Source organism: Phasianus colchicus, chromosome 7, assembly GCF_987193195.1.
Source record: "Phasianus colchicus chromosome 7, bPhaCol1.hap1.1, whole genome shotgun sequence".
NCBI classification, from domain to species: domain Eukaryota; kingdom Metazoa; phylum Chordata; class Aves; order Galliformes; family Phasianidae; genus Phasianus; species Phasianus colchicus.
The window spans coordinates 13,590,922-13,604,420 of NC_143442.1; the positions used below are offsets into that span (position 1 = coordinate 13,590,922).

The window sequence follows — 13,499 nt, forward strand, 5'->3', positions numbered from 1 at the left end:
AAATCGACATTTAATGTGTGATAGAAGCTCATAGTCAAATGTGAAATTTAGTTTTTCTAATATATTAAGTGTAGTTAAACAGGGTTAAGACTTGAGAACATAGAAAAACATCTCAACAAACTAATTTGACTTAAATGTAGAGGTCTACTACAGTTGCCATCCAAAAGGTGCATTTTCTTCCAGAAATTCTGTGCACCCTGAACTAACATTTACAATCACCAAAATAAATTAAAAAAAAAAAAAAAAAAATCACTCATAAGGTATGGAAAAAAGCTTATTTTATTTTTATCTCCTCCTCCCCTCCCCCCAAACTAGCACTGAAGACTTCATGAACAACACATTCCAGTATTTTAATTAAAGACAAAGTCAAGCACCTCTGGAGAGAACACAACTGGTGGACAATCCCATATTCAATCCAAAAATCAAGTACTGATGAGGTTACTTCCACAGCAGCAACTTGACTCCACAAATTTCAGTTGTAACGTCATTTATTTTAATAGTTTAATCAAAGTTATCAGACATGAAAACATTTGCTTTAAAGTAATTACAACAAACAGCCTCTTCAAGTAATATATTCTAAGACCTATTTGTTCGGTTTTCTTAAATGGAAACTCTCAATTGAGCATAAAAGTCACACCTGTTTCAGGAATGCTGATGAAAAAAGTGTTATCTAAACAGCATATCAGTAGAGAACACAGCATGGATAGAAAGCATTTATACTGATAAATATAAGATTCATAACTTTTTCTTTCATCAGTACAGCAAATTGCAAAAAGCACTGCAATATACACCACAGCCTATGCTTCCAGATTTTGCTATGAAATTATCAAATCAATATTGTTCTCCATGAGTGTACCATACACCTTATTATTTGATTATTCTATGAACAAATTTAAGTGTCAGCTGCTCATCTCCTTAAATCATTTTATCTACAAACAACTGGAAACATCTGATATGCTTCATTAGTTTGAAGCTGTAAAAACAGTATCCTGCTATTTAACCAACCACTACTTTATTTTATTTCCTCCCGTCTCAGATAAGTACCTCAATCAATCCTTCACATCATTGTGAGCATTCAGATCATGGTCGAACATAAACAATATACTGCTAACAACCACCACAAAGATTACTGATGCAGGTACCAATAACAAAAACAAATCTGCTCCCCAAAATCATTCTGTGTAAAATGATTCTGTAACATTCCATCCGCCCCTTCAGTTCAAAGTAGGTGTCTTTTAACCATTTTCCTGAGGTTCTTCCTTACTTAGTGGCAGCGCAAATGAAGAATTGATTTTACACCTTCCAAGGGCCAGCAAGTGTTTGTTAGAGAAGATGTCCTGTGCACCTTCTCAAATTTTAAACATGAGAATGTGGGACAATGAAAATCTATGTAGTTATGTGGGAAAAAAAAAAAAAAAAAAAAAAAATTCAGGTTACTGGTAATTGTAATACCAAGTTACAAAGTGAGATTATCAGCAACTGTGAAACCAGGAATTTCATTCTACTACAGCTTTGGCTTGAATTCACCAGAAATAAGCTTTTTAAGCATTTCAGAATTTCTTCCTTCTGGTGGAGAAGGCCATCTGTTGTGATCTGAGGAAAACAAGACAATGGACTTAGCTGATACAGAAAAAAGGCTTTTTCTTTTTGCATGCTCTTATTGCCCAACTCCAAACATGTTAAGGGCATTATTTTTAGCCCATTTCTTACCTGGAATTTCTAAGCTACTGCCATATAAACTCTGGCCACCATCTATAACCATGGTTATCCCAGTTATGTAAGAAGCAGCTGGAGATAGCAGGAAACACACTGCAGGAGAAATCTAACAAAAATGACAATTTTAATCCTTCTTAAACTTCTGGCAATTGGTTATGTCCAGGATGTTTGTAAAAATGGACACAGGCAAGACACAGCTATGTTTTCTACTCAACTATGAAAGCCACAACAATCTTAAATACACACTTCCAGCTACAAACACCAACAAGGTAAAAGCTGAATAACAGTGAGCTTTCAAGTACTTTTAAGATACACTTTTTCACATTAATCTTCATTCTTTTAGACCTCCCTGACAAAAAAACCAACTTTCCCAGGAACACAGGCCAACTATGAAACATTTTAGCTTCAAGAGCTAAATTAAAGTCTCCCAGTTGACATTACTGCACATTACCACAAGCTTTTTACTTTCTTTATACTCCTCTATTTCAAAATTAAGTCCTTACTGGTCTCCAAATAACAAAGTGGTTTTAAAACAGAGACATAGAAGTAGGAACATCACAACTGATCAGAAATACATTACCTCCTCAGGAACTGCTGATCTCTTGGCAGGAACCTTTGGTATGCTCTTCAGCCACATAATTACACCCTGTTCTCCATAATTGGCAACCGCAGTTTCTGAAAATACTATTCCCTATATTAAAACAGAAAAAAGTTTTCTTTCATGTGTTAAGCTGTGACTATTGTTACATTTTAAGCTTACTGGGTTTTTCTATGGGACTAACAACCCAAACAAGAGTTGAATGCAAGTTTTTGAATTGGATGAAATAGTATAACTTATAAAAGAAGGTAATTGGACTGATAGTTACATCCCTGGTCAAATACACTAATTCACATTGTTCTAATTCTTCACTGCCACACCAACAACTCTTAAATTCAAGAACTGCTTTGAAATAACAAACATTTCAAGTTAAATTGCAACAGAAGCTACAAGAACTCCAAGAACAAGTTTGTATTTTTGTTCATAGTCTGCAAGAATACTACACTGGCTTCACTAGGAATTACACAAGCATTTTGCAATCAGATTTCAAGCTCTCCCTACTGAGCTGTTACAGAAGTCCTTGTTCTGATGGTTATAAAATCCAGCTTAAATTCAGTAGGGAGGATAAAGGCTATAGTAAGAGAAACAAAGAGTTCCACAGATGAGTTCTAACAGAACACTTTGGACTCAAGTTTAAACAAGACAACAACTTAATTTGTTCATTAAGAACATTTCAGTATTCCTCTAAGATGTGAGCAACTGTGTTTTGGCAGCTAAGAAGCACCTCATTTGTAAAACTAGTTCATTTTTTCAGAATGCATATTTCCCTCTGTATAATCAATGAATATATACAGATGTTATAATTAAGAAACATACAGGAAAGTTAGACTAAACAGGTTATCACACTAAAGAAGAATGGATGGAAAGCTTACGCTTGTCCTGGGCTCACTGAGAAGGCTCCAAGAGGAGCAATCTCCAAGAGATACTCCCCCCATGGTAGTCAGCTCTTAAATGGGTCTAGGAGAGGTAGAGCCAGGCTCCACCCCTTCCAGTAGCAGAGAAGTTATCTTCACCCGTGCTCCCAGGGCTGAGTCATTGCTCACCTCAGGTGGTCAATCAGAGGTTCAAGCCATGATTCAGCAGTTCCCACAGACCCTCTCACCATACACTTTCCCTGCATGTTACTAGGCCCATGAGAGGCAGCAAGTTCTGTATGGTTAATACAAGGTACATTTCCAAAGGTATCAAGCATCATCCTAACTAGAAAACAGATTTTTGTCATTAGCAGAGTTAAAAAATTAGCAAAAAAGCCAAACAACTTAAGTGTTTGACTGCCAAAAATCTCCTTTGACAGACACTATAAAGTATAATTAGTATGATTCATTAGCTAATTAGCATGCATTAAAAATATGCACACATACTAATGCTGTCCTAATTACTTATTTCCCATAGTCTTGATAAATCAGAAAGCAAACAGGAAAAACAAGATAGCAGATCTTCATATTTAAGAAATCACCATAGTAGCCTCACAGAGGCTATTTAGAAGAGCCACTTCCTAAGTCTCCCATCAAGCAATTTTGAGGTGTGCCAAGAGAAAGCAAAGCAGGTGTTTCAGTGCAGGACATCTGTATACCCTGCTGTGGCTCCTACACTGGCAGAAAGATCTTCCTAGAAAGATCCTAATAAATCTGAGATTTACTAAACTGTGAGACGAGAAATTCTGAATGTGGAAGTAGGTAGATTAAGGTTCTCCCTTAAGTTTTCGAGAGAGCAAATGTGAAAGAAAGAAACAGCCATTAAGAATGAAGATTACTTTAATCACACTAGACATATCTCAGACTTCAAAGCTAGGGCTTCTGTATACAGCCTCTGTAACTGCTGCATCACAGGCAACAAAAATACAACTGGCTTTTACACAAAGTTACTTATAACTGCAACGTGCCATCTACTTCCTCAAAAACATTGCAGGCATATTTTGTTGACCCACACAGTGGTGTCCTGTGTGTACTTCATAAGGAAAAAAATGAACATCAGATGTAAAAATGTGTTTTATAATTTCTTTGAGTGAAGGTCAACACTGTCTTTTCACCACTAAAACTAACCTAACTTGACAAGAAGATATAAACATTAAAAGACACATTCAGATATGTTCAACATAACAGCAAACATAGGCAGAAGCCACAAGCACACATGAACCACATACAAAAAATTTTGTAAACCTTTTTCCCCACATCTGTCTCATTATCCAAATAGTACAAAACACTCCCAAAGGCCCTTGGAAAAAAAGGGCATGTATGGAAAGGAAAGTGGATGGGGGAAGTGTATGAAGAAACAAAAAATTCACAAACAAAAAAATCCATAAACAGTTAGAAGCTCTAGGTTTTAAAATTCCTTTCAGTTTCAAAGTGTTAACCATAAACATATATGATAGCAAGTTTAATCACATCACTTGCCATTACTTACAGGAGCAACACTGTTGATTCGCACCCCACTGTGGGCCCATTCTAAAGCTAAAGTCTTGGTTAGGTTGTCCACTGCTGCTCTTGCAGCTCCTGAGTGCCTGTTGAGACAAGAAAGCAAAAGCAGCACCTTTTCCCTCAGCTAAGTGCTCAATATTAATATCCCTGCAGCCTTACTAGGAAGTAGACAAAGTAGTGTTCCATGTCTGGACCAACCACCCAAGATGCATAATGATTTTCTAGTTCTTAAACTGTGCAGTTATTGTCAAATTTAACAGACTTACACTGTAATTTCCTTAAACAAGTGTAAATTATATAAGAATTTAGTTTGAAAGTAGTCTTACCTAGCCATCCATACCTATATACAAGTTATCTGGTGCACTTTTCCAAATTATTTAGATTTTTTTTTATTATTATTCTCTCTTTGTTCAACTCTCCCATATTCTATTCATAATGACAATTCAAACAGATGTACCCAGAGCATAGAAGCTCAAATGACTGCAGCTTCAGCACCACCATGTGGATCTTCACATTTATTTTATACTGCTAAAAAGCCAGTGAGAAATTGAGATTTTGAAAGATTTAACCCTGAATGAGGCCTAAGGAAGTTAATATAACACTGTTGAAATTTATTCAAGAAAATAAAAATAAAATTTTAAAAATTTATATATATATAAAAACTCAGAGTTAAATTAGAAAATGTAGTTTCAAAGAAGAATCTCAAAATTCAGAATTCTCCCCCTCTGGAAAATGCCGATGCATAGCATTCTCACTACTTCAAATTTTCATTTAAATAAACTTTTTCTGAAAAATTTTTGTGTTACACAAGTTAAAACTCTTTTGTTGGAAAAGGTTCAATCAGAAGGCTTACATCCATTTTGAAGGTAAAAAAATAATATGAGTAAATTCAGACGCCTGCCTATGAAGATGCTATATTTTCATGCAGATAGTTGTGATCATCTTTTGTCAGTACAGAAAAACTATAAACGTGACATTTTTTGTACCATTCTTCCAGTCAAGAAAGTAACAGAGGAAACAACTGATTTCCTGCTTCAGAGACCTTCTCCAATAAAGAGAGCTACAAAGAGGAAACGTGGTAAAATGCTAGGTGCATTCCTCCTATTCCCCATCCATCTCCTGTAATTGCTTATGCCATCAAAATCTATACACTGACAGCAAAAGAAAAAAACCAACAGATGCCAAGTTCTTGCCAAGAACAGTTCTTGTTACAGAACAAGTAAAGGTTTAATTTCAAGGTAACCAGTTCCACTAGCTTTCACTGGGAAAGCTTTACTTACAAGTTTTGATTCACAGTTTCTTACAAAGTAGCAGAAAGTAGCAGAGATGTCCTTTACTCTTACAGTCTCTACTGAATTAATAAAAAGACTCCCACACACACAGCCAAGTATTGCTCTCTCTTGATATTAACTACCATATTTCTATTACTCAGCTGCTGTGCATTGTACACCTTTCCAAATTACAGTATTCAGGAGTAAGGAATAGCTCTATGGGGAGAATACAAGAAAATATAAAAAAAATATATATGTATTACGACATTCCAGGAAACCCATTTCTCACGGCAGCAGTAATGTTGACAATGACTCCTCCATGTTCCTGCATCCAGGCATTGTACACTGTGTGAAGGAGGAAGATAACCTATAAATACTTGAAGAAGTGCACACAAACAAACTTGCCAACTGGACACTAAATCTGGAGTCCAACTGCAATTATGCTACAGACTTCCTGTGCATATTTAGATAAACAACCTGCTCTTCGTACCACAGCCTCATCACTGGATCAGTCACATAGCAGGTGCAGCCTAGATAAGGCTCAGTGATTGTCAAGAACTCTTCTTGTGGAAATCAAGACCTTGTGTCTTCCATGTAAATTACTTGCATTTCCACTTTCCTAATACTATCTGAGAATCGCATACTTTAAATTTATACCCACGATGGGAGCAAAGACTTCTCCTGTATTACTCAAAAAATACTGGCCATCAAAGTTAAGTGTTTTTCCCACAGACTTGTGAGTATCCAAACCAACAGATGCCTCCAAACCTTGCCTTCGAACTACAGATTATTCCTCCCCTAAGCACGTAGATATCTAACCATGTATTTGTTTATATGAACAAATATGATGTACAGCTTAATGTAAAGATCCACGTGACGTTTGTGAAAACAAATATCCACCACCAAATAAGTACAAGAAAAAAGCAGATAGAAACTACGTTTTCTTGCCTTCAGTTGTTGCTTTAAAAAAAAAAAAAAAAATCCCATTATGCATAATGTTCAGTCCTCACCTGCTTTGCAGCAATAGAAAGTCCCTGTCAGATTTGTGTCTATCACAGCATTCCAGCCTTTAGCACGGATGGCTTCAGAAGGACTTGCAAACTGGCCTCCTCCATTATTCACCAGGAAGTCAATCTTCCCATGCAGATTCAGTGTAGTTTTCACCAAAGCTTCTACCTAAAAGAAATTATTTTTTTTAAGCATAGCAAAATGCTGATTAAGCTATATAACCAATCTCATTCTCAGACATTTTCTCTCATATCCATTCCTATACATAAGTAGGCAGTACTAGCCTTCAAAGAGAGTAGAAGCCTGGTATGACAGGTTTAAACAGACAAGAAAGATTGTATTGTACCTATATTTACTTAGGAAAACTTTCTGGTATAATGTAGGTGCTACATAAAATACCAGCACTTAAAGAAGAGGCTCTTCGCACTGTTGAGGACTTGTAAAAGCAAATAAAAAAGTCTGCTATTTAAGACGTAGTGATATATTCTATGAGTAAAGGATTATTCACATCCAGTGCTGGAAGGCAGCTACAGATTTCCTTTCATTTAACCCATATGCCTGTGTTCCTAATAGCAACTGCAGTATCTTCTTTTAATAGATTTACATGAGTTCCAACAAAATCCCCCCAAAAAGGATAAACTAACTAAATGATGTTGCTAATCAGGAATCTTCCTGGGTTTGTATTTTGTGGTGGAACAGTTCTGACAACTAAGCAAGCTTGAACTGCTGATTTTTTCCTTTTGTTGAGACATGTATAAGATCCTTTTCCTTCACTGATTTCTCAGTATCTGGTGTAAAAGCTAAGAAAGATATAATGACTCATCAGAAATACTTGAGAGGCTGTCCTCCCTACTTAAACATATGCTTTAGTACATTTTTGAGATGGTGTACCTTAGTTAAAATAAACTGAAAGCAGAGAGCAAGTTTTAAAGCTGTAAGAAGCATACAGAACCCATGTAATTGTACAAGTCTTGTAGACAGATGTAAATGCTGGAAAGTACAACAATAACAGCAAAGCCCTAGGCTACAACAAATGAGAAAATGCTCAAAAACACCAGCTGCAGACACAAAAATAAAGAAGCTACTTATCTTCAGAAGACCTCAGATATACAAGAACCTCCAATAAGGCATCCTTGCCTCTACTACTAACCCTTAGATGAGGTCTAGATCCTGGCTCCACCTCAACAGGAAGCTACTTCCATATTTGTGAAAATACTGGAGTTACATTGCTGTCTTGCCTCTTGCCCAATGCTGTATTTTTTATTCATCATTGTTTCAGGCACTACATTTAGTTTACAAATGAAATAACTTTCAACAGTTGATGTATAATATTCCTTGAATAGAAGTAAAAGCCCAAAAGTACTTTGCCTCTGTTTTCTGCAAGACAGTTATGTCCAAGTTACAAACAAATAGTCATCATTGCTACTCCTAGCAAACATGATAAAATACGCAATAGCAAGCACTAGATGTTAGAAAGTCTGCTATATCCCTCAGTTCTAAGTTCTGACAACTTTAGAAATAAAGGTTAGTGTATGGGAACTGTTGATCATGGCCTGAATCTCTGATTGACCCCTGAGGTAAGCAATGAGTCAGCTGGGGGAGCACAGGTGAAGGCAATTCAGCTGTGCTACCGGAAGGGGTGAAGCCTGGCTCCACCTCTCCTAGATCCCATTTAAGTGCTGACTACTAAGAGGAGGATTCTCTTTCTGGAGGTTGCTTCTTGAAGTTTACTGTGAGCTTATAACACTGGTGAGCATTTCTATTTATTTGGATTATCTTTCTATTGTGGTAATCTTATTCAGCCTAACTTCTGTATGCCTACTGATTGTACAGTTACCAGCTGTCAACTTAAACTTATCTAATTTACAAATAGTAAGCAAAGTGTAAAGAAGTACCATCCTGTTTATAAATTTAAAAGCTGAAAATGTGTTCCCTATGTTATTTCTAGCTGAATAGCAATTTTAGAAACTAAGTACCAGTGGCCAGAATTCTGCCATCTTTCATAGTATTAGTATTACAGCTAACAGACAAGAAGAAAGCCAGAATTGTAAGAAATAAAGAAAAAATCATAAAGTGTCTCTGTATGGGCATTGTCAGGTCATGATCTAAGCCAATGATTGAGCACTAGGTGAGAAGGTGCATCTAACTCAGAGCATTTAGGTGCAAGCAATACACCTGAGCAGCCAGGAGGAATGGACCCAGAGTCCACCTCCTCCTAACCCTTATTTAAGGGTTAGTAGCCAAGGAAGCAACATCTTTATTCAGACATTGCGTTCTGCTTGAGATGTTGTTGGTTCTTGAAAAGGTTAAGTCACCTTCTTCTACCTACCTTTTTAAACTAAATTTTAACAATTATCTTCATAAGCATATTCCTATTCTTGTAGAAGGCATTGTTGCCTTCCATTGCTCCACATTCTCTAATCAGTAGCACCTGCTCTTGGATATGGTCATTTGGAATGGTTAAATATGTTAAATGGCTAAATACTTGTATTCTTATGTTAAAATGTAACAGAACAGAAACTACATTCCTTATTCAGAACTTCCATGAAAAGTATACTGAATTTTCATAGGAACTTTTTTAGCTAAGAAGGACTTCAAAAGAAAGAAGTAAGAGCTGATGGAGAAGAACTGCAGTGAGTTATGTTATGAGATTGACTCAAATGAAAAACTCAAGACTGATTTCTAATTACCTTACCCATATGAATCCTCTCTGAGGCATATGATGTAACAGCAGTTTAAAAGAATTTCCTTTAGTGGAAGATAACCAATAAAAGGTTCTCCAATATAGCATGTAAAAGCTCTAGGAAAGTTCTGGTGTAACTACAAATGATTAGAACTTAAATATAAATGGAAGATAACAGTTCTGTGTTGAAGTTGTAGGATAACAGGACAGAAGACAAGTTTCTCTAAGTATAAGCATAATTACCTGTAGCACAGGTAATACTTGAACACTTCACAAAGCACTGTATAAGAAATGGCTTTAAGAGTACATTCAAAAATGGCTTTGAAGTCTTTTAAAGCTACTACAGTTGCTCTGACAAATCCTTATTTTTAAATTTAAACAAGGAACAGTATTTGTTTGGTACAGATATCTTTCTTTACCATCTAAGCCCTCTTCTATTTTATATAGCACTACTATTAACTCATTTTCAAGTTAATGCAAAAAATAAGACTCACCTGCAGAAGGCTGTTAAGTATGCCAGACTATTTTCTGCAAGAAGACTTTCAGGAAAGAACCTCTTTTCTTTCCTGTTGCTTTAATCATGCAAGTTACCCTCTGACATCTGTCACAACCTATTATATCATACTGCTGATGCTGGTAAATACTAACTTAAAATTCACTTGTAGGTGAAGTGACATACTGCACAGCCTGAGGGTTCTTCTCCCTCAAGAAAAAAGTCTAAGAATATCATTGTAAATATTTTATGGCTTGAGCTGTTCCATGAGGGAAGAGTTTTTACTCTTCATGGTTGTATGTTAGGATACTTCCAGAATCCACGTAGCTTCTAAAGGTCATTAATATGTTCTGGTAGATTTTAACAGAGGCTTTGAAAGGTTAAAAACCTAGTAGCAATTGATCAGTGGAATGTTTTATAGCAGTTTTAAGTTAAGCCTGGCATAATGTTGGATTCCTTAATGTTTACACAGATAAAATTTGAAAGATGAATGCAGATTTCTGAAGAACCTGGATGAAGTACTTCTGCTCTTGATCTTCTGGTTTTTGTAATATAAGAAAGGAAAATAAAAATGTGCTGTGACACTAGGAGAGCTCTTATTAAGGACTGAGAGCAAAAGTTCTGCACGCCTCAAATTGCAACCAGAATGTGAAACATGGATAGGAAAGTGGTATATTTTCCCTTTAATATGGGCAAAACTGAAAATGCAGGGTACATTTCAGGTTTACTTGTATCAAGCCACAAGAATTGAGATCCTACCCTCTGACTTTTGTTTGAAGGAACAACTCTGAATGTCTCCATCTTCACAAGTAACTTCCCTCTCAAGAAATGACACAGAACCCCATGAAGTAGGCTCTGGGTCAGCTCTAAGAACATAACAGTTCCAAAGCATGCTTTTCATAAAAACAGTAGAAATAACTATGTGTAGTCAGAAAAAATCTGAGAGTAAAAATGCTTTCTTGTGTAGTTGCTAAATTACCTTCTCTTAGAATGCATGGTTTTATTTAGATCAGATCAAGTGTTTAACTGCACAGAAGTACCTGATCTAAGGTACTTCTGAGGCCCAGTGAGTAACTTTGGGGGTCTGAAGATTTATAGACACAATATACTCCTGATGTATTAAGCCCCAGAATTAGATTATTACTTGTTACCTCCTCCTCTTTACGGATATTGCACTGTATAGGAGTCACTTTGGCAGGACTCGCTGAAGAAAATGTATTATTCAGTTCTTCTGCAGTGGCTTTTAATCGGTCAAATTTACGAGCAGCAATAACAACACTGCAACCTATGGAGAGACGGAATGAAAAATTTTTCAGTTTACAGTCAAAACTGCAGTTATCCTAGGCTAATAGCATGAAGAGATATTCTGTAGGATATGCATTTATTAGTCACTGACTAGAAGATACAATGAAGGAATTCTTGTCAGAGAGAAAGGAATGACTAATGCGAGATGCTTCTTAGCAACAAGATCCCAGTGTGCCATGCAAAGAACAACCAAGGTAAAAATGGCTATATTCACTCTCCTTTGTGCAGAAGGGGAGATAGCCTGTGAGTTGTGGTCAGAGTAGCTTTCAGACATGACTTTGCAGCTATTTTTCAAGCCTTATGAGATTTAAAGATGTTTCAGCTGGTCTTGATTATAAAAACTTGCTCCTGAAACTTACAAAAATCTTATTGCAACTCTATCCACAATTTTGACCAGGAGTGAGTAAACATAATGCTCTGCTTTATAACCCTACAGAGTCTAAGGCAGAGCACGATGAAGTTGTAAGATTAATTTTTATCTGCGGACTATAGGCAGCAGGAACAGAGGCTTCCCCAGGGCACTTGCACTTGCTGCATAATCCCAGATCAGGAAGGAGAGGAGAAAAAATGCCTAGTCAGGTACTCAGACCTTCTGCTTTGCATGCATGTAACTTGGGTACAAAATTACCAGTCAGCATTCACATAACAAATGGACTAATTTATTGTCATCAGTAGACTAAGGATAGGTTCAAGTCTGGTGATTGTCACTACAGACTAAAACAGATCCGACCAAATTAATCCTTAGTACAAATCCATTTTGGCAAGGTGGGAGGCCTCATTCCCACCTTCCTCTTGATATAGTCTTTATATCCCAATAGAAGCCATCCATTCCTCACACCAGCTCTGGTGTTCTTCTGCTTAAACATAAATGAATTCAAAACACTAAACCAGCCAAAAATGAAGTTAATGTTTTGCCAGGTGTTTTTTTTCCTTTTGTTGCTATTTTGCAGTGGAATTTAGCCTCTCATGTGATTAAACAAACACCAGAATCATCTCAAAATAACTTGTGGGAGTAAAGAGCAGCAAGCTGTTCATTTGGCTCAGGCTCTCTCCTGAAACTATACATAAAACTTATGTTTTAAAAAAAAAAAAGCAAAACTTCTTCCAGAAGGATGTGCTCAACTATGGATGTCTAAGAAAAGGGCCTTCACCTTTGATCACCAGCCATCTTGAAGTAGCACATGTGAAGGTGTTAGACTGAGGTCTCATGGGTTTTTTTTAGGTGAGGGACTCGTTCACCTACACAACAACCTGAGTTCATAGAGAGGCACATGTCATCAGCAGTTAACACTAAATACTAATTTATTATAGCACTTGAATGTTTATTTATTTAAAACCACTACAGAATCATGCCCAGCAGAAGAATACTTTTGCTTGACATGCTGATGTAGGAGAGGGCAGGCTCTAACTCATAAGGATGACTGTATCTACTGCACACACTGTTACTCCTTCAGTAAAGTCTATATTTATCTTCAACAAAGAATGACCAGACCATTTCCTGTAATTGCCAATGTGGGCAGGGACAGATGCACTTCCAGACAAAGGGCTTAAATCTCTGCAAAAGGCTCTGAAAGAGGCGGGTTATAAAAACAACGTGCATCGCGACCAGCCACTGCTCACAGGTATTTGCTGTCCAACCAGACCTTCTTCCAAAAAAACCAAACAACAACTCAACAACACAGCCTGAAGCGCAAGGCACGCGTGGAAATGGTTCCCAGCAGGGGTGACCTACAGCCCGTAACTCAGCACAGACCCGCTCGCCGAGCGCTACGACCGCCGAACGCCCTAACACCCGCCGACCCGAGTCCCCACGTCCCTCAAGGCCCGCATCCTTGCGCCCCCCGTCTTCGCTTCACACCCGCCCACCTAACGCCAGCAAGTCGGCGGCGATGGCCTTGCCGATGCCGGTGCCGCCGCCGGTGACGATGGCCACCCGCCCGCTGAAAAGCCCCGCCGCCAGCAGCCCGCGCCGCGCCGCCATCTTCCCCCCCTCGCACGCAGCGGGCCG

At 37.5% G+C, this 13,499-nt stretch overlaps 1 protein-coding gene across 1 annotated transcript; it reads right to left on the reverse strand.

Annotated features, from left to right (window-relative positions):
- Positions 1-251: 251 nt before the first annotated feature.
- Positions 252-13,497, reverse strand: PECR (peroxisomal trans-2-enoyl-CoA reductase). Its single transcript, XM_031590582.2, has 8 exons — positions 13,358-13,497; positions 11,338-11,471; positions 7,013-7,178; positions 6,266-6,347; positions 4,718-4,814; positions 2,297-2,407; positions 1,711-1,822; positions 252-1,593 (listed from the first exon to the last, which is right to left on the reverse strand). The coding sequence occupies exons 1-8, from the start codon at positions 13,470-13,472 to the stop codon at positions 1,505-1,507; spliced, it is 906 nt and encodes a 301-aa protein (XP_031446442.1). The 5' UTR covers positions 13,473-13,497; the 3' UTR covers positions 252-1,504.
- Between the last annotated feature and the right edge of the window lie 2 nt (positions 13,498-13,499).